The sequence below is a fragment of the Rattus norvegicus genome, chromosome 3, assembly GCF_021556685.1.
Source record: "Rattus norvegicus strain SHRSP/BbbUtx chromosome 3, alternate assembly SHRSP_T2T, whole genome shotgun sequence".
NCBI classification, from domain to species: domain Eukaryota; kingdom Metazoa; phylum Chordata; class Mammalia; order Rodentia; family Muridae; genus Rattus; species Rattus norvegicus.
The window spans coordinates 155,397,228-155,422,343 of record NC_141536.1 but is presented as its reverse complement, the minus strand read 5'-3'; the positions used below and the strand labels follow the sequence as shown (position 1 = coordinate 155,422,343).

Below are 25,116 nucleotides of genomic sequence, written 5' to 3'. Positions count from 1 at the left end.
AAACACTCATTCTTATAGTAGATGTTTCGTGGGAACACTTAACCCTCAACACGCATGATCTATGTAAGTTTCCCATTAAACTAGGTATTCTATATCGTATCTAGTTGGCTTGTGTTAATTTATGTAATGGGAGGGGCACATGGGTGCCAGTTCTCTCCAGCTTGTGGGTCCCAGGGATTGAACTCTGGTCCTCAGGCTTGGCAGTGAGTGCTTTTGTCCTCAGCCCCCATTATACTGTCTGCATGGCATGTAAGTTTCTGGAATTAACTATCATCCACTCGCAGCCCAAGGGCTCTTACAAAAGAGCTTAGGGCTTCCTGCTCTTCTTCATAGCTGTGCCTCCAATACTCAGAATACTCTAGCTGCTCAGTAAAGATATACTGGGGTTTTTTTTTTGTTTGATGGTTTGGTTTGGATTTTATTTTTATTTTATTTTTTTAAAGACAGGGTTTCTCTGTGTAGCCGTAGCTGTCCTGGAACTCACTCTCTAGACCAGGCTGGCCTCAAACTCAGAGATCCGCTTGACTCCACCTCCCAAGTGTTGGGATTAAAGGTGTGCGCTGCCGCCGCCGCCAGGTGGTGCTAGGTGGTTTTTAATTTGTGTACCATGTGCATGCAGTGCCCAAGGATACCAGAAGAAGGCATTGGTTCCCATGGAACTGGAGGTCACAGATGGGAGCTGGAAACTGATCCTGGGTCTTCTGGAAGAGCAGTCAGTGTTTTTACCCATGAGGCATCTCTCCTGCCCCTCCCTGCGTGTTGGGTATGCACATAGGTATAGGTGAAATGTCGTGTATAAATAGGCCCTGGATTTTGTTAGAAATAAGTTCAAGGTTCTAAAGAATAAGACCACCATTCCTGTTGAAATGTCTCAACAAGGCAAGACTTTACTTGGATCTAGACCCTAGACTAGAGCGGTGGTTCTCAACCTTCCTAATGCTGTGATCCTTTAATATGCTTCATGTCCTGATGACACACACCCCCATCATAAAATTATTTTTGTTGCTACTTCATAACTATAATTTTGCTCCTGTTATTAATGTAATCATGTAAACATGTAAATATCTCTTTTCCGATGGTCTTAGGTGAGCCCCAGGTTGAGAACAGTTGTGCTAGATTCTAGAGTGCATTGCTCACAGAAATGGAAGAGCATTTGCTAATGCAGGTGGTAGGTGGTCGTGCCTTTTCTCCATTGGCTGGTGTCTGACCTCACACTGCTCACTTAGCTAGTTTCAAAAGGCAATAAAGAACTAGGCCTGGTGGAGCCTGCCTTTGATCCTTGTCAAGGCGAGCCTGGTCTACAGAGCAAGCTCCAGGACAGCCAGGGCTACACAGAGAACCCTGTCTCAACAAAACAAAACAACAAGACAGCAAAAGGGAATGAAGGAGAGAGGAAGGGGTGGGCTTTTAAGTTCCAAGAAAGCAATGGGGCCTTTGCATAAACAAAGGTTTTATAGGGTAAGGAGACTAAACCATTTAAATTAAATCTTACGAGTTTGGGGGCAGGTAAAATATTTGAATTTCTTGTCATAAAGACAAGTTTTACACTGTGTGATAAAAAGAATCTTCATGTTTGATGCCTAGTCCCAATGTCACACACACCATACACACCACACACTACACATATACACACCACACACACTACACACATACATTCACCATACACACCACACACATATACATACACCATACACACACTATACATATAACACATACCCACTACACATATACATACACCATACACACCACACATACCACAAACATATATATAAGCACTATCTACACACACATACATACACACTTCACATATGCACAACCACATACACATCACAGACACACACACACATACCACATACCCTGGATGCAGGCTGGTACCCTGCAGCTGTCTAACACCAGTTTCTGTCTCTGCAGCTTTGGTAGAAAGCACAAAGGCTGAGACAAGACAATCAGGTCTGGCTGAAAATAAGCATCCCCAACACACGCTCTGTCTCTGGGTAGCAGCAGAGGACACTATACTTTTGGATATAAGGGTATATACTTATGGGTACTTTTTTTTTTTAAGATTTTACTTATTTATTTAACAGATATGAGTACACCGTCGTCGCTCTTTTCAAACACACCAGAAGAGGGCATCAGATTCCATCACAAATGGTTGTGAGCCACCATGTGGCTGCTGGGAACAGAACTCAGGACCTCTGGATGAGCAGTCAGTGCACTTAAGCACTGAGCCATCTCGCCAGCCCTCGTGGGTACTTTAGAAAGGCTGACCTGCAGGGTGGGTTCGTGGGGAAGCCTAGTGAGTACCACTGCCTAGTCTTAGTGTTGGCTACAACTGCTAATGATTGTGTGGAAAACAGACCATAACTGAGCAGAATTCCAAGTATTCATTCATAATGTTTCCTGTGTTTCCCATCTCTAATGAAACAATGTCTCTACAGTATGCAAAGTCATTCTGAAAAGATGCATTTCCTATCATGTGCTCTATGGGAAGACCATTTTGTCCCTTTATTTCAGTGCAGAAGGATGTAGGCACATCTGCTCGTACTTGCAGAGAACAAGTGTCTTTGGCCCAAATGAAGAGTGGTCAGAGCTAAAAATCAAGAAGCATCCTACTGAAGTTTGGTGGTGGTGGTTGTCTGGGTTTGGTTTTTTGTTTTTTTCTTAAATAGAGGCAGTGGGCTAGAGAGATAGCTCAGCAGTTAAAATCCATTGCTGCTTTTGGAGAACACCAGGTTCAGATCCCAGCACCCACATGGTAGCTTAGAGATGATCAGTTACAGGGCGTCTGCTGCCCTCTTCTGGCCTCTACAGGCACTGCACTCATGTGAAGCTCACAAATACATTTGGGCAAAACACCCATTCACATCAAATAATAATAAACTGGAGAGATGGCTCAGCAGTTAAGAATGCTGACTGCTCTTCCAGAGGTCCTTGTGGGGGAAGAAATCTCAGCTCGCGTCCGGGCAAAACACACCAAACCAACATGGTTCCACGTGGAAAGGTTTAATGAGAGAAGAAGAGTAGAAGAGGAGAGGAGTAAAGGCCGGCCATGAGCACGTGAAGGTTTAATGAGAGAAGAAGAGTAGAAGAGGAGTAAAGGCCGGCCATGAGCACGTGGAGGGAAGTGGGAGGTATGGGGAGAGAAGGGACAAAGGGGAAGAGGGGAAGAGGAAGAGAGCAAGTAGCAAGAGAAGAGTAAGGGGGGGGGGGGCACAAGCAGCGCCTTTTATAGTAAGTCAGGCAAACCTAGCTGTTGCCAGGTAACTGTGGGGTGGAGCATACCTGACTGTTGCCAGGTAACTGTGGGGGTGGAGCTTAGACAGAATGCCAACAGTCCTGAGTTCAATTCCCAGCAGCCACAAGGTGGCTCACAACCATCAGTAATAGAATCTAATGGCCTCTTCTGGTGTGTCTGAAGACAGCTACAGTGTGCTCGTATAAATAAAAATAAATCTTTAAAAAAAAATAAAGTTAAAAAAAAAAAAGAGGCAGCGTTAGCTCTTTTTTTTTTTTTTTTTCGGAGCTGGGGACCGAACCCAGGGCCTTGTGTTTCCTAGGTAAGCGCTCTACCACTGAGCTAAATCCCCAGCCCCGGCAGCGTTAGCTCTTACTGAGTACAGCCCATCACGAGATGTGTGCTGCTCAGGAAATAACTGTTTGCATCTCCTGCCTCCTCTTAATCTCCTCTTGGTTTCATTTTTGTTTTGAGCCGGGCATCTCACTCTCTAACCTGGGCTGATCTGGAACTCACCGTGTAATCCAGGCTGGCCTTAAACCTGTAGTAGTTCTCCGGCCTCAGGCTCCTAAGTGCTGATGTTACAGGCCTGGACCACTGTGTCTGGCCTGTTTTAGGTTTTTGAGGTCAGTTCTCAGGACTGGCCTGGAAGTTATGTAGGCACCCTGTTTGATGGCTTAATGGCTGCCACCAAGCCTGACAACTAGAGTCTGAGGTCCAATATCCACATGATTGGAGAAGAAAACTGATTCTTGCAAGCTGTCCTGCCTCCTCCTATGTGTGTCATTGGTTCATTGGTGTGCACAAATAAATAAAAAGTGTAATTAAAAGTTTTTTGAAGGGCAGGAATGGTGGTGCACGCCTTTAGTCCCAGCACTTGGGAGGCAGAGGCAGGTGGATCTCTTGAGTTCAAAGCCAGCCTGGTCTACAGAGCAAGTTCCAGGACAGCCAGGGCTACACAGAGAAATCCCATCTCAGAAAAACGAAACAAAACAAAACAATATTTTGAAAACGGTTTTTAGCTGCTGCAGATGTTTCTCCGTTGGTGGGATGCCTGTCTAGCATAAACTGACCATTGGGTTTCATTCTCAGCACTCCATAAAACCAGGTCTGGTGGTTTGGTCCTGTAGTTCTGCATGTGAAAGACAGAGGGACGGGAATTGCTGAGTTCAAGGCCACCCGGTTACAGACGAAGACCCTGTCACAAGCAGCCAATCAAGTAAATGGAGTCGCTGAGATTGCAGCCTTCACCACCAGGCTCGGGTCTTGGTTTTTTGTTTGTGTTTTATAGTGTTAGAGATTAAACACAGGATCCCAATGTGTCCAAAAGCAGTGCCCTACTGCTGAGCTACAGATACCCCTGGCCCATCACACTGTCCCTGACACCCTTCCCAAGACCATCATTCCCAAATCCTCATTTCCACAGCGAGTGCAGCCTGAGGCCAGCGCCCTTCTAAGGAGGGCTTCATTACAGCCTTTGCTAGTTCCCCACCTCCCCCACTCCCACAGGCGATCTGTCCACAGGCCACAGGTTAGCTCATCCAGAGTGTAGTCTCTCCGAGGCCTCCCTGAAGTCACATGGGTTTGTGGAGACCTCTTGCTCACCCACTTCTAGGGGGTATGTGCTTTGAGAAAGAGGGGCAGTTTGCAGTGGATGTGAAAAGGACCTCCCCCCACCTCTCTCTCTCTCTCTCTACACACACACACACACACACACACACACACACACACACACACACACGTAAGGCTTGGCAGTACTTCTAGCTCATTGGTAGAGTGTGTGGCTAGCATGCATGAAGTCTTGGATTTGAACCCCAGAAGTACATAAAAACCAGTGCAGTGCACTCCTCATAACATCAGTACTAGGTCTGTGGAGGCAGGAGAATTGCAAGTTCAAAGTCATCCTCCGGGGGTTGGGGATTTAGCTCAGTGGTAGAGCGCTTGCCTAGGAAGCGCAAGGCCCTGGGTTCGGTCCCCAGCTCCGAAAAAAAGAACCAAAAAAAAAAAAAAAAAAAAAAAAGAAGTAGCAACAAAGTCATCCTCCGCTACAGAGCAAGTTCAGGGCTAACCTGGGTTATATGAAATCATCTCAAAAAAAAAAAAAAAGATTGGGGCTATAACTGGCAGAGCACCTGCCTTGCCTTTGCTTTGGAGCTCAACTCTCACAGCCATACTCAAAAGGGACCTAAATATTATCATTTCCCTGTAACACTGAGGGACCACTGAGAAAGAGAGGGCAGAGGGAAATGTAAAAGCTGGAGAAGGCCCTGCTGGGGGACACCACTCTGGGAATGGCATGGCTGGCTCCTGCAGTCTTGAACTCACAGCAGCTGTACATGAGACACGCTGTGACCATCAGACTATCCAAACAGTGAACCCCAGCAAATTAGAGTTCTCCGGGAATCTCACGTTAGGAGAAAAACCAGAGACTTGTTAAGACTACCTTGCAAAGGAGTGGACCTGAGAAAAGTGGCTGGTGGGACCACACCTCGACCTGCTGTTATGAATGTTTCTTGCTTTCTGCGTTAATTTTTATTTTCTGACTGTGTGGGTGTGTGGAAGCACCAAACGTGGAGGCCATAGGAACCTTTGTGGAGTGAGTTCTCTGTCTCCCCTTTATGTGGGTCCAGAGGTCAGACCCAGGTCACCAGGCTTGCTGGACAGGCACTTTTACCTAAGCCATCTTCTCTGTCTGGAGCCAAACCCTATTCCCAACTGGAAACTATGCGTTTGTGTTTGTGTCGCCATGGCAACAAACTCAAACTAGCCAACCTATGGCTTGACGGGATATAAACGATGACATTAGGAACAGCTTCACTTTTAAAACTTTATTGATTTCTTTTTCCACCTGATCAAAGCATGGGGTATTTAACAGTATTATACATAATATTTTTACATAGAAAACTTTACATAGCATTTCATATTATATAATTCTGCTTTATTCTTTCAAAAATGTTTACATCCATTGGGCAAGGAATGCTTTTCATTAAATTACTGATATTAAATGCACTTAATCATTGTGTATAGATGAAATCAAAGAAGCTGGTAACCAACTCTGAGACGGTTTTAAAGAGCAAAAACATACACTTTGCACATAAAGAAATGTTTGATGCAAATATGCAAGATAAAATTTTTTAAAAATCAGAACACTGAGAAGATCCACACATTCAAAGAGTGTGGTTTTCTGAGAGTGAGGGTTTGCAGAGGAATCGTTCGGGGCTGCTCCCCAAACCACACAGCTGCAGTGGCACAGCTCCAGGTACAGGTGAGCCCCGCTCTATCTGCCTCACCACGAGCCAGACAGTTCAGAGGGATCCAGTGCCTACTGCACCCAGCATCCATGAGCATCCACAAACACCTGAGTGGGGCGGCCATACCTACATGTGTCAGCACGTTCTTTTAATAACTAGAAAGACCACCAAATGTACAGCCAGAATCACAAAAGAACAACGAAAGAGTTTAGGCCTATTTTTGAGGGGGGGTTCTTTACAGATTCTCTGAATTTTGTACAAAAGTCATGGGGTGGCAGAAAGTGTTTGCAGATATTACTATACAACTTCATATTGTCTGTTCTTTGGTTGTACATGAGGGAGGGTGTGTTTGAAGATGCACATCGGAAACCATGTCTCCCACTCATCGTTTGGTGGTCAGATGCCAAAGCTGGTGATTTCCTTAACAGACAAAAGAACAAAACTGCTCCGCACAGCAGCTTGGGAACAGAAACGTCTTTAGAGAACCCAGAACATACAGCCAACACTTATGCACTCAGAAAAAGAAGTAAGGCCTTGGAAGACACAACACCATTGCTTCTATGTCACAGCAGGGCAGCATCCTGTGAGGAGACACAGTTGCCCCTGCTCTGTGTGGTGTCAAACCACATTTGCCATGAACAAACTTGTTCACCACAAGGAATTTACACTGCATGGCTTGTTTCTGGAGGTCAGGGATGCCATTGGCCACTGACAAGAAAAATGACCCTGAATGGTTTGACATTGTTTTAAAAGATCTATTGCTAGACAACTGAAATGCATTGCTCGGAAAAGTTTGTCTTTTACAGAACAAAATATAATTATAAAGAAATTCGAGTTGAGGCTTTCAGCAAGACAAAAATGCACTGACACACTCCCTACCCTATAAGGGGCAAAAATTACAGAGGGACAATGGGGGCAATGGGTTAGTGTAGATGAGCAGAATGTCACGTGACAGGAGGGAAAGCCACCAGTCAGGGACACAGCTTAGGTGGGATGTACCCACTGAACATGCATGTTCCCTGATTACATGCGTGGTACAAATGCTGCAGGAACCACCGACAGCTGAGGGCTGGCTGAGTGGCCACACCAGGAAGTAGGTCTCGTGCAGGTTTGTGTGCTGTGAAGATGCACCGGATTCCAGGACGGGTCAGTCAAATGTGCTCTCGCTCTCCACTCAGTCACATATCTCCACAGGCCTGCCCCTCAACGTGCATCAGTAACGACCTCAGCCTGCTTTGTTCCCCGCTTTGGTAGAGAAAATACTTTTGGGGAAAGAAAAGCAAACATCCAAATTCTGCTGGCCAAACTGAGCATGTGGCAAGGCTGCCAAAAACAAGAGAGAAAATAGCAAAAGCACCAAGAATCCCTCTCTAGAAAGAAAAAGGAAGGGGTCCGGTCTCACAGACACATTCCCAAGGATGACTAACTTCTAAGGCACCAGAGTTGACATCAATACAACCCCAATTCGTAGGACTCAATGTAGGCAGAAGTCTGACTGCTTCCAATGCGCCTCATGATGTGGATGCTCTGGATGAGCAGAGAGTGAGCAGGCGAGGGAGCGTGTGCTCTTTTTCTCATAGGCTCTGAACTGACCAAGCTTCTAGCTTGGCTGCTGTGGTTGTGGGGAGCACTCAGAGGTCGCTCTACTGTGGTTCTGGACATGGCACCATTACCAACCAAAGGGTCCCAGAATCTAATCTTGTCAAAGAATCCAGCTCCTGGCTCAAGTTAACAGAAGCTCTAGGTGCCACCTCTGCCACTGTCACAGCACATCTGTGCTAGTCCCACAGGAGCTCCAGTTCCACTCACGATACATGGCTGAGAGGGGTACAAGAACGGTCCCCCCCTCTGCTGGTCCCTTTAACAGGGACTGCAAAGCAGCCATACTAGCACTCTGCTGAGGTAAAAACTAAAACGTTTACTCAAAGATAAACCAACTCTGGGCCAATTACTTCATTTTCATCACATTTCATACTCTAGATTTTAGGAAAAGATGTACAATGCATTCTGGAAAATTTAACGGAACATCCACCCACAAACACTTCAGGAAGGCTAACACCTTTTTTAGATTATTTTTTCCTACAGACTTTGTCTCCCCAAGATACTAAACCAGGGAGCCACGAGGCACTACGTTTTCTTTAAACCTTGCAAGCTCTTAAGTCTACTAAACTCTGCCTTTAATCAAATTTTTAATAATATAACTTTGTAAAACGTTTCAGAAATCACTCAAACAACAACAAAACAAGACATAAGGAACACTCCCTCTTTCCCTACTTTATCAAGGCTGACCTAAAACTGACACAAACATTCAAATTTCTCTAACACATTCAAACAACAAAACACCGAGCGCACTTAGGTGGCTGTTAGCGATTACAAGGAATTTTATTAATACTCTCTAATAAACATGGACCTATACAGCAATGCTCAGTGATTCCCAGGAGAGTGACTTCCTCCGACAAATCATTTATGGCCAGTCTCAGAGGTCGGGAGGAAATGGTGGCCCTCACCACAGATCTGACAGTTCAGTCAGTGAAATGGAATGACGGTTGGAACAGACTCCCCACCCACCCAGTTACTGGTGTGTGATGGTTATACATGACACCTTGAGCCTCTGCTGGGGACTGTGACAAGGCCAGTGTTCAGGCCACTGCTCTCCAGTTCCAAACCCCAACATGGCGGGCAGCTCCTCGTTCCACAGCTGGGACGGCATGGCGGGTATTCTACAGAACCACAGCAGTGGCCATGGTGCTACCATGCTGTCGATGCCGCTGGCACTTGCGATGGCTCTTCTGGAACCCATATCTTATACACCAGGCCTATTCGCAGGAAGAACTTTCGCAGAACTGCTCGGAGCTCCGGGATCAGGTCAAACTGCATCATCTCACACAGGTAGGGGTAGTACACTGACGCGTGGGCTTTGAACTTGCAGCGGGGCAGAGAGCCAAGTTAGCCATGCAGCGCCTTCCTTTCTGCACCAGTTTCCCAGACGTGTCCTAAACTGTGACACCCTGGAGCACTGCCGCTGCCTTTCCTTGCTATGGAAACTGGGTGTATGGTACAGGACTGAAACGGAAAGACTGCAAGTTCCTGGCTAGGCTGGGCTCAAAGCAAGACTCATGCAAACAGGCCTTGGGCATGGTCCCCAACACCACATAAAGTAAAATAAATATATCTGACAGTGCTGACGAAGTGGAGGCCAAAGGATCTGGTGATCTTCAGATCACAGTAAGTCCTAGGCTAGCCTGGGCTATATAAGGCCCTGACACAAAACACCCACAAACAACCTCCCATTTTAATGATACTGAATTTCTTTTCATTATAAAAGTCTCGCTGTCCTCACAAGGCTTCTTTTTTTTTTTTTTTTTTTCTTTTTTTGGAGCTGGGGACCGAACCCAGGGTCTTGCGCATGCTAGGCGAGCTCTCTACCACTGAGCTAAATCCCCAACCCCACAAGGCTTCTTCCATTCTTTAAAGTGAGCTCCTACTCTACACCACCACTGCATGGTCTCAAGCCTCTTTTCCTGTACTGAGACTATCAGCATTGTCCCCAAGTCACACACAGTCCACACTTTACACCCTCTCAACTGGAGTTCTTGGGAAAAGCCCTTATCTGAAGGTACCCACTTTGCTAATGAACTGTCTCCAGCAGTCATCTTGAGTGGAAGGAAAGCGCTCCCACCCCATGACCAGAGCCTAAGGAGGAAAAGAGTTCACTTCGTACCTTTTCATCGTTGATCTTGAGGGTTTTGGTTAGAAGGAGGAGGAGGAGGCTCGTCCAGGCTTCTCGATGGCTCTCAGAGTTCACAGTAATGAAATAGGCAAGTGCTTCGCTGCACACGCTAGAAGAGACAGGCGAGTCAAGACGGTGAGTAGCTGGCACTTCACACCCAGTGGAGAGCCAGATTCCTTCAGAGCTCTACTGCATACCTACATTGGCTGTGCGGCCTGGGCACCAGGCCCCCACTCTGTGACACAGTGGCTCTGTCAGCCTGAAGCACAGTAAACACCCTCACTGTTACTGATGCCTTCCTCACTCCAGAGCCACGTCAAACTACTCCTAGATCTAAATGTTACACCGCAACCTGACTAGAGAAGCTAGGAGCCAGTGCGGGTGATTACCCTTTAGGCCTGAGTTAAGAAATGACCTGGTGGGGGGTTGGTGGGGCGGAGGGTTAGAGAAATGGCTCAGTGGTTAAGAGCACTGACTGTGTCCTGAGTTCAAATCCCAGCAACCACATGGTGGCTCACAACCATCTGTAATGGGATCTGATGCCCTCTTCTGGTGTGTCTGAAGACAGCGACAGTGTACTCATATACACTAAATAAATAAATCTTTAAAAAAAAAAAATGACCTGGGTATGGGGAGAGAGAGGCAGGAGAATTGTGAGTTCAAGACCAGCCTAAGGTCACATATAGGGAGACTCTTGTCACAGGGAAGGGTGGAAAAGAACCATTTTCTTTTAATTAAATAATTCTTTCAGCCAAGACTATTTAGTGCTGGGTGCGGTTGTGCACGCATGTAATCTCAACACTTAGAAGACAGAGGCAGGAAACCAGGAGTTCAATGTCATCCTTGGCTTATGGTCGGTCTGAGGCCAGCCTGGGCTTCATGAGACCCTATCTCCAAAGACGGAACAGAGGTCTATTGTATCCTCCCTGTAGACAACTGGAAAGAGAAGGGATTGTAGCAGTGAAGAAGGAGGAAAGAGCTCCATTACTTTAGAGGACATATGAATACTGTCACCTATTTCTCCTCTCCCTGTTTTTCGAGTGTGTATGCATATAACGGAAGGAAATGAACCTCCAATGTCAATATGGTAGGCAAGTGCCCCAAGTGCTATTGTACTTTGTACCCAGCCCTCCTCCCCAAACGGCTGTCAATATCCCATTATAGAATACACCGACATTGATGTAGCGATCATTGAAACACCACTTGACAGTTAAGATCACTGAACGGCACTGAGTGCTCCTGTGCCGTGCCCTCCTGCAGGGTCAGCGCTGTGGCTAATGTTCCAGAGGAGTGAAAGAAGGCCGGGCACTCAGAGTGTAGAGGTCAGCAGTAGAAATGCACAAGGCCAAATTCACACCAAGCATCAACGAAAAACACAAAACCTGAGGCTCCCCAGCCTTCTGGTGATGCCCAGGAAGTGGGTGGAAACTGGTAGCCTACTGCACCTGTGTGTGCTGATCCTGCTAACCCTACCATCCCCACTCTTCCTAGATAGAAGGAACGAAACGGTGACAGGGCTCATAGGCGCTCCTTGGGTCTCCGCCCATGGGGGACCGTAACCTACCCTCCCCCAGTCTCAGGGCTCAGAGATCAGCCCTAAGGAGGAGCTGGAGTGCAAAAGAGTAGCCTTGCCTACCCTCAGGGGACTCTCCACTCTGAAAGAGATGGAGCAGCAGCAGGAGGCCGCCAGTCAGGGCTTGGTGCTGAGAAGCTATTTCTCACCTACTCTCTTGTATGTAGTCCTGGCTGGCCTGCAACTCAAAGAGACCCATTGCTTCTGCCCCCAAGTGCCAGCCTAAAAGGCGTGCGTCACCACACTGGCTCTCTCGCTCTTTTCCATTCACAGAATTAGGATGCCGCAATAACAGGAAAACAATCTTACGTTAAAAGCCGCTGCTGTATTTCGCCCCAGGAATCCCTGCGGTTCTCATCAACGTACATTCTAAACAGGATCCTCAGGCAACAGGCCAAGCTGCTGGTTTCTTGTTTGAGGAGATTTGGTTTGGACTTGCCCTTGAAGCCTAGAGGTAAGGCAATCACGTCAGCAGTGTACATTAGCGGCCAGGACAGTGCTGGGAGGCAGAGGGTACAGCCATGACTGCAGACGACCTGTGCAGACAGCAGTTTTTCCAGGGCTGGGTGAGGCCATTAGTCTCATCTTAAGTCTCTCTTACGAATGTTAGTGCTCAAGACACTGGAGGGCTCGGCAGGTAAAGGCACTGTGCAAGCCTGCAGACCTGAGTTAAATCCCCAGAATCCACACAAAGGTCGAAGGAGGGAACTGACTGCATGAAGCTATCCTCTGACCTCCATGTCATGCATTCTCATGTCATGCACATACAATTTTTAAATTTAAAAAAGAATGCTAGCACTTTTTAAAAAAGTCGATGGCTTTTTTATTTGCCTCCAAAGGACATATAAACACACAATTTAAAAAGAAAAAAAAGTATAAAAATCTCAATCAGCCAGAGATATGCCAAATATTTTGAACAAAAATCCCTACAGACAACAAAATCCCTACAACAAAACTTTCTCACAGGGAAAAGACATTCCAAGTGTGGTTTAAAACGGTGACTTAGGGGTTGGGGATTTAGCTCAGTGGTAGAGCGCTTGCCTAGGAAGCGCAAGGCCCTGGGTTCGGTCCCCAGTTCTGAAAAAAAGAACCAACCAACCAACCAACCAAACAAACAAACAAACAAAACGGTGACTTAAACCAGGCATGGCAGTGTACACCTTTAATCCCAGCACTCAGGAGGCAGGTAGATCTCTAAGGTAGAGTCCAACCTGGTCTACAGAGTGAGTTCTAGGACAGACAGAGCTACACAGAGAAACCCTGTGTGAAACAAACAAACAAACACCTCAGGATGAGGCATATTGGCATACACCTATAATCCAAGTAATCACGAGGCTGAGACAGGGGGACTACTGTGAGTTTTAGACTAGCCTGAGCTACCAGCAAGTTCTAGGTTAGCCAAGGTAGCAAAAATCAGTTTCAACAAAACAAGGCATTTGGGGAGAAGGTTAAGGAACAGTAACAAAAGTCTGTGATGTGTCTCTGCAAAGTTCAGAATAATTAAACTCCTACACTTTTCCCCCTTGGAAAAATAAATATTACATAAAAATATAAGTTAGAGAGATGGCTCAGTAGTTAAGAGCACTGGCTGGTTTTCCAGAGCACTCAGGTTCAGTCCCCAGCACACACACACACACTCATATACAGAGGCTTACAACTCTAATTAAAACTCCATTTCCCAGGGGTCCAATCCCCTCTTCTAACCTCCTTGGACACCAGGCATGTAGGACACAGATATACATGCAGGCAAAACACTCACACCTACACAAAAGAAAAAATGAAATTAAAGCATATTAAAGTATCAGGATTCTCCGTAGGCTTTGGTGTTTCAGGGTGTGGCCAGTGTGGCCTGTCATGTGCCTCACCAGCTCGCCAGAGGACAGTCCGCTGCTCATAGTTGGAGTTGAAGGCCTTGGAGAAGGAATGGGACTCCTGCAGGCAGTCTAGCAGCTTGAAGAGGTGCTGGGAAGACATGAACTTGTACATGCCCTGATTCTCCGTCTCAATGTGGATATCTGCATCTAGTGTGTCTTGCTGGAGGGAAAGACAAGATGGCGAGTGAAGAGCTTAGTGGGGACCAAGGCATTCTGGTGGAAGGCAGACAAGGCATTTCAATTCTCCAGACCCGCCCACAGAACCATTTCCACTCAGAGCCTGTCTCTGGCTGTGTGGTGCTGGGCTTGGTGCATGGCCCAAGTTCCCATGCTGTCAGTGTGTCTGTGGCATAAGCAGAGTACAGAAAGTACCTCACCACAGACAGCACTATGGGTGTCTTTTCAAATGTGTCAGCGTGACAGAGGCCTGGGTCCCAAGCATTACTGAATGGAGGGAAAAGCCTAGCAAGTCCTTGGAACTCAGGTGACCTCAAGCATAACTGCTGTCAGCCCTGAAGGAAAAAAACATCTAAACACATGTAAAGTGCTCCAAATTGTTAGTCAATGTAGAGCCTGAAATCTGAGACAGGTCCGAGATCTCTGTATCTCGTGAGATTTCTAGGATTCCGCTGTGGTCTTCATAACTGGCTGAAGAGAGAAGACAGTAAATAGTCCCGAGTGGATCTGTAATTCTGGAGCAATCCCAGCTGATGCCATATGTGCAGACACACACCTGTCATCCCAGCTGAGACAGGATGTTTACAGCCCACATCAAGGCTAGCCTGGGCTACACATAGAGCTCCAGGCCAGTCTGATCTGTACAGTGAGCCCCTATTTTATAAAGCTGATATTAAACTCCATATATGATCTGTGTTGACAGGTAAATCTCGAAAGTGTATTGGGGGCTAAAATATTGAAAATATTGGAGAGATGGCATGCTCAGCTTCCAAAACATGCTAAAAGCTCCAGTAGTCAGGATAGTGTGGTGCTGGCACACAGGTAGATGCAGGTGAATTAGACAGCATGGAGAAATTGCTCTTATACTGATGGTAAACTGACTTCTAACACAAGTGCCAGGAAAACTCACCAGGGAAAGAAAAGATTGTATCCGACCTTGCTGAGGACATGTGACCATCACATGCCAGAGACAAAATCCAACTGCTGCCTTACATCATTAACAAGAACCATAAATACATGTAAAGATCTAAGAGTAAACCTTATATAAAGCTCCCCCCACCTTGAGAATGGGTCTCTTTTACACAGCCCTGGCTGTCCTAGGACTCAACTCAGTTGACCAGGCCAGCCTAGAATTCATTGATACGACTGCCACTGCCTCCCGTGTTGAGATTAGAAGTGTGCACCACCATACCTGGCCACTTAAATAAACTTCTCAAAGAGGCGGGAAAGAGGGCTCGGTGGTTGAAGAGCACTGGCTGATCCCAGCACCCACACGGTGGCTCACAACTGGCTTTAACTCCAGTTCCAAGGGATCTGGTGCCCCCTTCTGGCCTCCTTGGGCACAGGCACGCACTAAGTACACAGAATTCAGGCAAAGCTCCCATACACATAAAAGTAAAAAAAGAAAGAAAGAAAGAGAGAGAGAGAGAGAGAGAGAGAGAGAGAGAGAGAGAGAGAAAGAAAGAAAGAAAGAAAGAAAGAAAAGCCCACAAAACCTCCTAACACATAGTTCTACAGTCCTGTGCACCAGTTACTGCACTGGGGCTGGAAAGGAAGGCGGACTGGAAAACAAACCCACAAAACCCAACCAAACACAACTGTAAGCCTAAATCTTTGTGAACTTGAACTGGAAAATGTTTTCCTAAATCTGGCATCAAAACCACAAAGGACAGAGAAAACTTGTGACCCTGGACTTCTTTTCCTTTTGATGTGTTTCAAAGACATTCAAGAACCTGAAAGGTGTGGTGGCACACACTTTTAGTCCCAGCCCTCAGGAGGCAGAGGCACTCAGATCTCTGTGGGTTCGAAGGCAGCCTGGTCTACAGAGTGAGTTCTAGGACAGCCAGGGCTACACAGAGAAAGCCTGTCCAAAAAATATTAAAAGAAAGGAGCTGAAAGTGGGCATAGAAAGGGAGAGAAGAGTTTCTCTAGTAAGGAACAAGCATGTGCTGTGTTCATGTGACGGTCTTAATGGTAAAGCAGTAATTTTAAAACGGTGAGGAAGAAAAAGACAGGACATGGAAGTAGAGGAGTTTATTGAGTGGGGAGGGACCAGAGAGGGTGACAGCTGCACAGAGTGTAACAAGGAGGAAACACCAGGGTGAAAACTTGTGGGGACAGAAGTGACCGCCACTGGAGGGCGCTGCAGACTCGAACCCCACACGATGGGAGTGTGCACCTGTGTCGCCACTTTTTCAAACTTTGTAAACTTAAACACATAATCATCACGTGATCAAGCCATTCAGCTCGTAGGATCTACCCAAGAAACACGCTCATTAGAGAACTGATAGAACAAGGCTGGAGAGCCGGCTCAGCAGTTAAGAACACTGGCTGCTCTTCCAGAGGACCTGAGTTCAATTCCCAGCAACCACACGTTTGCAATGGGATCTTTGTCTCTGTCTGTCTCTCTCTCTCTCTCTCTCTCTCTCTCTCTCTCTCTCTCTCTCTCTCTCTCTCTCTCTCTCTCTCTCTCTAAGATAGGGCTTCTTCTCTGTGTAGACCTGCCTGTCCTGGAACTCACTCTAGACCATGCTGGCGTCACACTCACACAGATCCACATGCCTCTGCCTCCCAAGTACAGGGATTAAAGGTTGGGGTCAGGGTACATTTTTCTTTTTTAATGAGTAAAAGTACTGCTGAGTAGTGGCTTGATTTAGTTTCTGGAGTGTTGAGGTTATCAGAAGCCCTGACCTTCGGATATATAATCCTGCTATACCCAGATTAGCCATAATGGCCAGAGAAGCAACTGTGCTATGGAATGGTCAAGGCAGGATGTTAAGTCACCCACATGTAAAAGAAATACCGTTCTGTGTAATACAAATAAACCCAAACATTCTGCTAGGTCAATGGACTCACGCTATATAAATAAGATGGTCTGAACAGGCAAATCCAGAGATAGAAAGTTGATGAGTAACTCTCAGGGTCAGGAAGGGGGGACTGCTGATGGCCACAGTGTTGTTCTCAGAAGGGGTCAACACATTCTCAAATGACACTGGCAGTGTCTGCACACCCTTATAAGAACAAATGACTAAACTGCACAGTTAGCAAAAATGAAAGCACACCTGAACCCCAGCACTCAGGAGACAGAGGCATGTGGATCTCTGAGTTGGAGGCCAGCCTGGTCTAGAGTGAGCTCCAGAACATCCAGGGCTACACAGAGAATCCTGTCTGGAAAAACAAAAACAAAAAAACCAAAAAGACAGAAAATGGACAGATTTGAACACGCAAATGTATTAAAGTCAGCAGTAATTATCCACTTTGACAACAGCAGGGTTGAGGCAGGGGTGTGGCTGTTAGAGGTTTCTGGTTGACCGCAGCCCCTCGTTCAGAGCACGCTAGCCTCTGAGGGGCCACAGCACATGTATGGAGCTCAGTGGGGAGCTGGGCCTGGGGCCAAACTCTGGTTGGCAGGCTCAGGAGCAGACGCTCACCCACTGAACCGTATGCAGCACTGGCTGCAGGGTGCTCTACATGCATATTGCCCCCTCACAGTTTGTTCTGTTTTCTTTTTATTCTCTGGCTTGATTTTTCTGTTTGTGATTTTTGAAACAAGGCCTCATGTAGCTCAGGCTAGCCTCAAACTGGCCGTGTAGCCAAATCTGTGGCCTTGGGCTTATGTTCCCTGCTTCCACCTCCCGACTACTGGGATTGCCAGCGTGCCTCACTATACCAGGCTTGCTCTCCTCACATGTGTTGTTTTAAAAAAGTTCTCACTCTGTAGCCCAGGAAGGCCTTGAACTCATGGCACATTTCTGACCTTAGCCTACTGAGTTCTGGCATCTCAGGCATGTGCCCTCACCCGGCTTCCCTAGTTATGGATGGAGAAGTGGTACAGAGACAGTACAAAGTCATCCCTGGGATAAATAACACACTCCCTAGCACCAAGGGAGGGTGGCATCTGAACGGTGTTGTAGCTCAGGGGATCACAGACCTTTGACTTTCAGTGTTCTGTCTCTGTGGCATATGCTGTTTCCTGGTGCCCAATCTCCAGTGACCGACACAATGCTTCTAAAGGTGAGGCTGGGTAGAGCCCAGGATGACGGGCAGGGACTGACCATCTGTGCTGCTTCCAACAATGCTGCTGCTCACAGCCTCCCACAGACAAGACTGCTCCAGCCCAGGCCCTGGGGTGTTTACCTGGGCAGCAACCATGTGCTCTGCATCCTCCTTTTTGCTGGTCGCAGGGTAGAACACGATGTTGTCAATGGTCTGTATCAGCTCCAGCTGAACCACACACTTGATGAGAAGGCTGGCCAGCAGTTTCTGATCTACATCAGATGATAAAGATTAACCCTGACGATGACTTGGCACTCTTCCCTGAGCTCCTGTGTACCCAGCACTTCTTGGTGCAGGGGAGAAGGGGGGCATGGGCATGGATGAAAACCCTACCTCCCAGTCCTGAGCACTGGAGACACTAGCTAAGACCTAAGAGTGACACCCGCAGGCGGAGGAGCAGCAGGGTTGAACTGCAATTTAAATAAAATGCCAGGAAATGTCTGTCCAAAATACGGTTATTAAACAACAAAAGGAGAAAAAGAAAGAAAGAAAAAGGGATGAGGAAAGAGGAGAATTACAGAAAATTGGAAAGGAAGGAAGGAAGCTGCGAAGGTCTGCAGGAGAGTTAACTGTGCAGATCGTGGGTCATCAGCAAGTTTCACTGTCAGCCACAGCTCTCGGGCACACAGTGTGGACGGCATCCTTGCAGCAGGTGAGCAGGGCGCTGAAGCCAGCCAGCCAGCCAGCCAGCCAGCCAGCCAGCCAGCCAGCCAGCCAGCCTCTGTGAGCAGGCTCCCCTCAGCTTGGGCGGGAGGTGGGAGAGGGGAGCTCTTCTAAGTTCTTAGTTTCTGAGCCACTGTTTTTCCAGTGGTGCCTTCTGCATGTCCTATTTCTCTACACCTACTCTTTAGGGGACTTGCACCCATGAGGGTCTGGATTTGATTCGCACTCCTGGAGAAGGTATGAGGAGGTACTCTGTGGGGTGGTGAAGCTTTCATTGGTCACAGTTCTTTATCCTGCCTTCCCTGTTCACATCCACAATGACATCTGCAACTGAAGACTGACTCCGTCTACCCCTGTGTCTCCAGCTCCAGGGCTTTAGGAAACTCAAGTGCCAGCTGATTTGTGATCCACTATGGTAAAGTGAAAGACTTTCTCCCAGTGCACGAGAGAGAACTAAGATGGTGGGGGAGTTCAACAGTCAGCTCTAGGGACAGGAAAAGAGAAAGCAACTGTGTTCTATCTTTAAACATGGGTGCAACAGTCTACAAGCACAGAACAATCCTCTATGCAGAATGTTTCCACTTTTGAGGGGTTGAGGATTCAGTTCTGTGCTAGAATGTTTTCCTGGCTTGAGAATTCATTGGTTCAGTCTCCAGCAACACCTAGAATAGTGTTTGTTGTTGAATGTATGATTGTTTTGCCTGCATGTATGTCTGTCCCATGTGTGTGCCTGGCGCTCAGAGGACACCAGGACTGAAGTCTTGCAGAAATGAGAATCAAACTCAGGTCCTCTATGAGAGCAGCCAGTGCTCTTAACTGCTGAGTCATCTCTCCAGCCCCCAAATGAATTTTAACTTTGAAATTAGCCAGGAGTGATGGCACACTTCTAATTCCAGCATTTGGGAAGCACAGGCAAACGGAACTCTGTGAGATCCAAGTCAACCTGATCTAAAGAGCGAGCTCCAGGACAGCCAGGACTACAGAGAGAGGCCTTGTCTCAAACACACACACAAACATCCACACTACATAGCCAGAGTACGGTGGCCATTTCACTCTGGAGGCTGAGGCAGAATGGGGCGACTGCAGTTTCAGGCCAGCTAGACTTAAAAAGAAATTGTATAAAGACGTGGGGCTCGGAAGCGAGGTAAGGTTAGGAAGGCAGGAGAAAGAACTGTTAGCTGGAGGCCCAGCAGTAGCTCCGGTTCAAAATGCCTCTCCAGATGACATCTAGCTGCTGCCCTGAGTATTCTCCTACTGGAAGGGATTTATACCTGACCCTGCCCAACTAATGACCTAGCTAGGGTGATGGAAATCAGACACCCTTCTCCCCGAATGCGGAGGGACTGGCTGTGAGCAGATTCCCAAGGACAGTACCTCAGTCCCAAGAGCCTTTTAATGGATTTCAAGGTGACTTTTACTTCTTTGGAAGGTAGCAGTGGTCACCCTCCCCTTTACCCTACTGTGCTGGGGCTGTCCTGAAGACAAAAGGATGGGGCCCCCCTTCAGACAGAACATAACACTTGGAAGTTCTGACTCCTCCATCTGCCGAAAGCACGTGCGTGTGGCCTGTCTACTACACATTGGTGAATTATGGCACCTGCCATTCAAATCAAAGTGGCTTCTTCAAAGGCCAGTAGAAGAATGAATGACAGTGCCTGGCACATCACATCACAGGGTCTGACAGTGCAGCCCAGGATGGCCTGGAACTGGCTGTACAGATCAGGGAGAGGCATCAGACCCAGAAATCCACCTGCTAGGAATAAGGCACGCATCATGGTGCTCTACGCCAAGGCCAGTTCTTTTTTTTCAAAAATTTGTTTATTTCATGTGTGTGGGTGTGATGTCTACATGGAAGTCTGCATACCAGAAGAAGGAACTGGATCCCATGGGACTGATTATAGATGGGTGTGGACCACCTTGTTGGTGCTGGGAATCTAGGATCTCTGAAGAGTGGCCAGTGCTCTTAACTACTGAGCCATCTTTCCAGTCCACATTCCAGTTCTTAAAGCTACTTTTCAGAAAGTGAGAGTAAAACTCTCCATGAGCAACATTAAGAGATAAACCAGAGAAATAGCTAGGACTGGTTTGCAGAGCACCCACAGCCCCAGGTGGGTGTGACAGACGCACAGTGGGCTCTCGTGCACATGGAAAAAGGTTCCAGTCAATCAATTTAAAACAGAAAATCATTCCGAAGACATATGATTTTATTGAGATACTTCCAAAGATGATGCAAACAAATGTAACCCTAGCAGGTGGCAATTTGGAAACATCTGTCAAAATATCAAACCCTCTTCTTACCCCTACCCCAGTGCTAGTTAATTTCTAGGAATTTTCTAACTAATGACGTGTAATAAACTATGTCATGAAGAACAGTACCCAAGGGTGAGAGTCACAAACGAAGTGTCCATCATTAAGACCTATTTAAACAAAGATGCGTCTGTTGGACAGCAGGCAACAGTGTGAAAGGATGTGTAACCTTCATGTATCGATGGCTAACGATGCACTGAGTGACAAGCGGGTAGTGCACACTACCCCATAACTGGCATAAAGGAGAGGGGCGTGTGTGTGCTGGTGCGTTTGTGAATTGTGTATATGCATGCATTTGCAGGCGCATGGATGAAGTGACTTCAGAGAGAGCCTGGCACACTGTGGCACAGGAGAGAGAAGCGGGGAGGAAGATGTATCCAGCTGGCAGCTCTGTGATTTCCAATACGTGAGACACATAACTGTGATGTCAACTAAAATACTGAAAATGCACCCAGAGCAAAAGATCTTACTTGCATACGGTGCTCCCTTCCAGCTGTCATCAGTGGGGTTAGACAGCTGGCTCTGTCCTCTCTCCGAGGCGTTTCTGTCTATGCTGCTTAAAGACTGGCGGTCCAGGTCCACGTCCTAATGCAAACCAGAAAAGAATGACGATGTTTACTGCTCTTCTGGGTCCAGTGCAGATGCTACTCTCAACATCAGGGCTCCATATTAAATTCAGTTAAAATTTCACATTCTCCTATTCAAACATTTCTCTACACATTACAGAGATGAGTGTGGCAGATTTCTTTCCTTTCTTCTCTCTCTTTCTGTCTTTCTTTCTACCTCCCCGACCCCAAACAGGGTTTCTCTGTGTTCTCTCAAGATGGCTTTGGCTGTCTTAGAACTCACTGTAGAGCAGGCTGGCCTCAAACTCATGAGATCCACCTGCCCCTGCCTCCTGAGCGCTGTGATTAAAGGTGTGCGCTATCACCACCAGGCCTGAGTGTAACAGATAAAAATTAGGTCAAGTTCAAAATTAAATCAGCAATGTTGTAGCTGTTTTTTTTCTTCTACTGATATTAAAATGAAAACATAAAAACAATTAAAAAAAAGTGTTGGGTTCCCTTTGGAACAAGATGTAGAACTCTCAGCTCCTTCAGCGCCATGTCTCCCTGGACGCCCTGCCTTGATGATAATGGACTGAACCTCTGAACCTGTGAGCCAACCTTAATTAAATGCTGTCTTTTCTAAGAAAAAAGGAAAGGCTGACAAGACGGCACAGCAGGTAAATAAAGGCCTGCTGCTGGGCCTCATGACCCAAATCTGATCCCTAGGACCCACGTGATGGAAACAAAGAACTTACTCCACAAGTGTACCAAAGCAGGCATGTTCTCATTCTCTCTGTCTCATTCTCTCTCTGTCTCTCTGTCTCTGTCTCTGTCTCTGTCTCTCTCTCTCTCACACACACACACACACACACACACACACAGACAGACAGAATTAAGAAAGAAGAAAATGGGAGGCTGGAGAGATGGCTCAGAGGTTAAGAGTACTGTCTGGGGTTGGGGATTTAGCTCAGTGGTAGAGCGCTTGCCTAGCAAGCACAAGGCCTCGGTCCCCAGCTCCGAAAAGAAAAGAAAAAAAAAAAAAAAAAAAAAAGAGAGTACTGTCTGCTCTTCCAGAGGTCATGAGTTCAATTCCCAGCAACCACATGGTGGCTCACAACCATCTGTAATGAGATCTGATGCCCTCTTCTGGCCTGCACGTGTACATGCAGGTGGAACGCTGTATACATAATAAATAAAATCTTAAAAAAAAAAAAAAGAAAGAAAGAAAATGTTTGTTTATTTTTAGGGTTTGGGAGACAAGGTTCCCACTCTGTAGTCCTGGCTGTCATAATCACTCCGTAGATCAGGCTGGGCTTGAACTTGCAGAGATCCATTTGCCCTTGCCGCCTGAGTGCTGGGAGGTGAGTACTAAAGGCGAGTACCACCTTACTCAGCAAAACCAGATGTTTAAATACCTTGCTTTACTTTCCATGGCTCAGTAGATAAAAGCACTTGCCACTATGTATGATGACCTAAGGTCATTCCTGGATCCAACATGGTGATGCCTAGAATCAACTCCTCTAGCTATCTTCTGACCTACACCACACACACACACACACACACACACACACACGCACGCACATCACAACACATACACACCACAGATATGTACACATACCACACACACCATACACACACTACAATACATACACACCCCACGCCCCCACACACACACCACACATGCACACACACCATACATACCGCACACACATCACACACATGCACACAATTTTCAAAAACTTCAAGAATAAAAATAGAATAAATTTTGACTTTACCCATCTTCAAGTTTAAGCCCTAATTTTTTTCTTAAGTTTATTTATTTATTATATGTGAGTACACTGTAGCTGTCTCCAGACACACCAGAAAAGGGCATCAGATCTCATTACAGATGGTTGTGAGCCACCACGGGGTTGCTGGGAATTGAACTTAGGACCTCTGGAAGAGCAATCAGTGCTTTTTTTTTTTTTTTTCTTCTTTTTTTTTCTTTTTTTTCAGAGCTGGGGACCGAACCCCGGGCCTTGCGCTTGCTAGGCAAGCGCTCTACCACTGAGCTAAATCCCCAACCCTGCAGTCAGTGCTCTTAATCACTGAACCACCTTTATAGCCCAGCCCCATATTCTTTTTATTTTGTTTTGTTTTGAGACAGGCTAACTTTGACTGTCCTGAAACTTGTTCTTTAGACAAGGCTGGCCTTGAACTCATAGAAACCCACCTACCTCTGCCTTCTGAGTGCTGGGATTAAAGGTATGCTACTACTGCCCACAGGAGACTATTTTAAAAAACGCTTTCTGTACTTTGTGGGAAATGATAAAAGCCTATTAATTCTCTTGGGGCACAGAGGCTCACTATGTAGTCCCTGGCTGGCCTAGAACTCAGAGATCTAAGTGCTGGGAGCAAAGATGTGCTTCCCTCACACCCAGCAGGCACATTAATTTTAGATTAAATAAACTTTTCATTCCCATAATAAAGCTTCAAAACACACAGGATGACTGATGTTTTAATTACATTCTTATTTGCTTATTTTATGTATTGGGGTGGGGCAGGAGGCAGCCTGGTGCCTGTGGGGGTCAACTTCCCTTTCTGCACCATGTGGGTCTAGAGTACTGGGCTGGGTGGCAACCCCTTTACCCACTGAGCTGTCTTCCGAGCCTAGGCTGACGAGCATTATTGAGATAGGAAAAGAGAATAAAGGAACCTACCAGATGTCTATCTGACACCTCCTCCTCCATCCCCGCAGGTCTCCACGTCAGCAAACTTAAAGAACAGGAGAGAAAACGGAGATCAGGGTTCACTGCACCAGGGAGCCTGGCAGTATACAGCCCCTGGTCGCACGGCCACACCCCACACGCCTTAGCACTTACACATGTGGGATGGTGGTTCTGAAAATATCCAACATGCAATTGCAGGTTTCATCCCAGACAGCAGGGCTGAACTTCTCTCCATTGGATATCACTAGGTTCTCTAAGCAATTCGTACCCGAGCGGGCCAACTGCTCGTTATCTGCAAGAGTCAATGTTAAACTTGACCTGCTGTCCTGATACCAACCAAACACACCCTGTCTGCAGGCCACGGTCTCTATCTGACACTGTGAGGCGGGGGTCGCAGCTGGAGTCCGTAAGCTTTAATGAAGCCAGGCTATGAAGAGTCAACTGTTAGAGCGGAAGGACGCCATCTCAGGGGATCTCTTCTGGCCTTCGTGGACATCTGGTACACACATGGTGCACAGACACACATGTAGAAAGAATACCCATGCACATACAATTAAAAAAAAAACTTTTTTAAGAAGTACAATGATTCAGTCAGTTCTGCTGAGGGTAGGGGTATTTTGTTGCTCACACAAAGGAAATGGCATAAGATGCATAAAAGTAGTGTTTCTGATTTAATTACTAACTACCTTAACAATTTTTGCTCTCAAAATAGTACAATTATTTGCTGCTTCTTTTAAAACTCAAGTCATTTTTTTGCCAGACGGGCACAGTGGCACACACCTTTGACCCCAGGCCCTGGGATGCAGAGGTAGGCGAGTCCCTGTAACTCTGAGGCCAGTCCAGTCTACAAATCAAGTCCAGTACAGCCAGGGCTACACAGAGAGAAAATGAAAAGGAGTCGCTTTTCAAAATAAACTTAACTTTGCCCTAGGCCAAAATGGGATCCAGGTCTGAGGGGTCCCTGGTCTTTATCCGATACACACTAACATGAACA

The 25,116-nt window shown here is 46.7% G+C and overlaps 1 protein-coding gene across 2 annotated transcripts in view; it reads right to left on the bottom strand.

Moving 5' to 3' along the window:
* Positions 1–6,048: 6,048 nt before the first annotated feature.
* Arfgef2 (ARF guanine nucleotide exchange factor 2) overlaps positions 6,049–25,116 on the bottom strand; it is an 86,342-nt gene continuing 67,274 nt past the window's right edge. For both annotated transcript variants that reach the window (NM_181083.3, NM_001430231.1), the window contains 8 exon segments: positions 6,049–9,408; positions 10,208–10,325; positions 12,099–12,237; positions 13,655–13,823; positions 17,978–18,108; positions 21,337–21,451; positions 24,114–24,168; positions 24,276–24,414. In NM_181083.3, coding sequence (NP_851597.2) covers positions 9,235–9,408; positions 10,208–10,325; positions 12,099–12,237; positions 13,655–13,823; positions 17,978–18,108; positions 21,337–21,451; positions 24,114–24,168; positions 24,276–24,414 — 1,040 coding nt within the window. In that variant the 3' untranslated portion in view covers positions 6,049–9,234.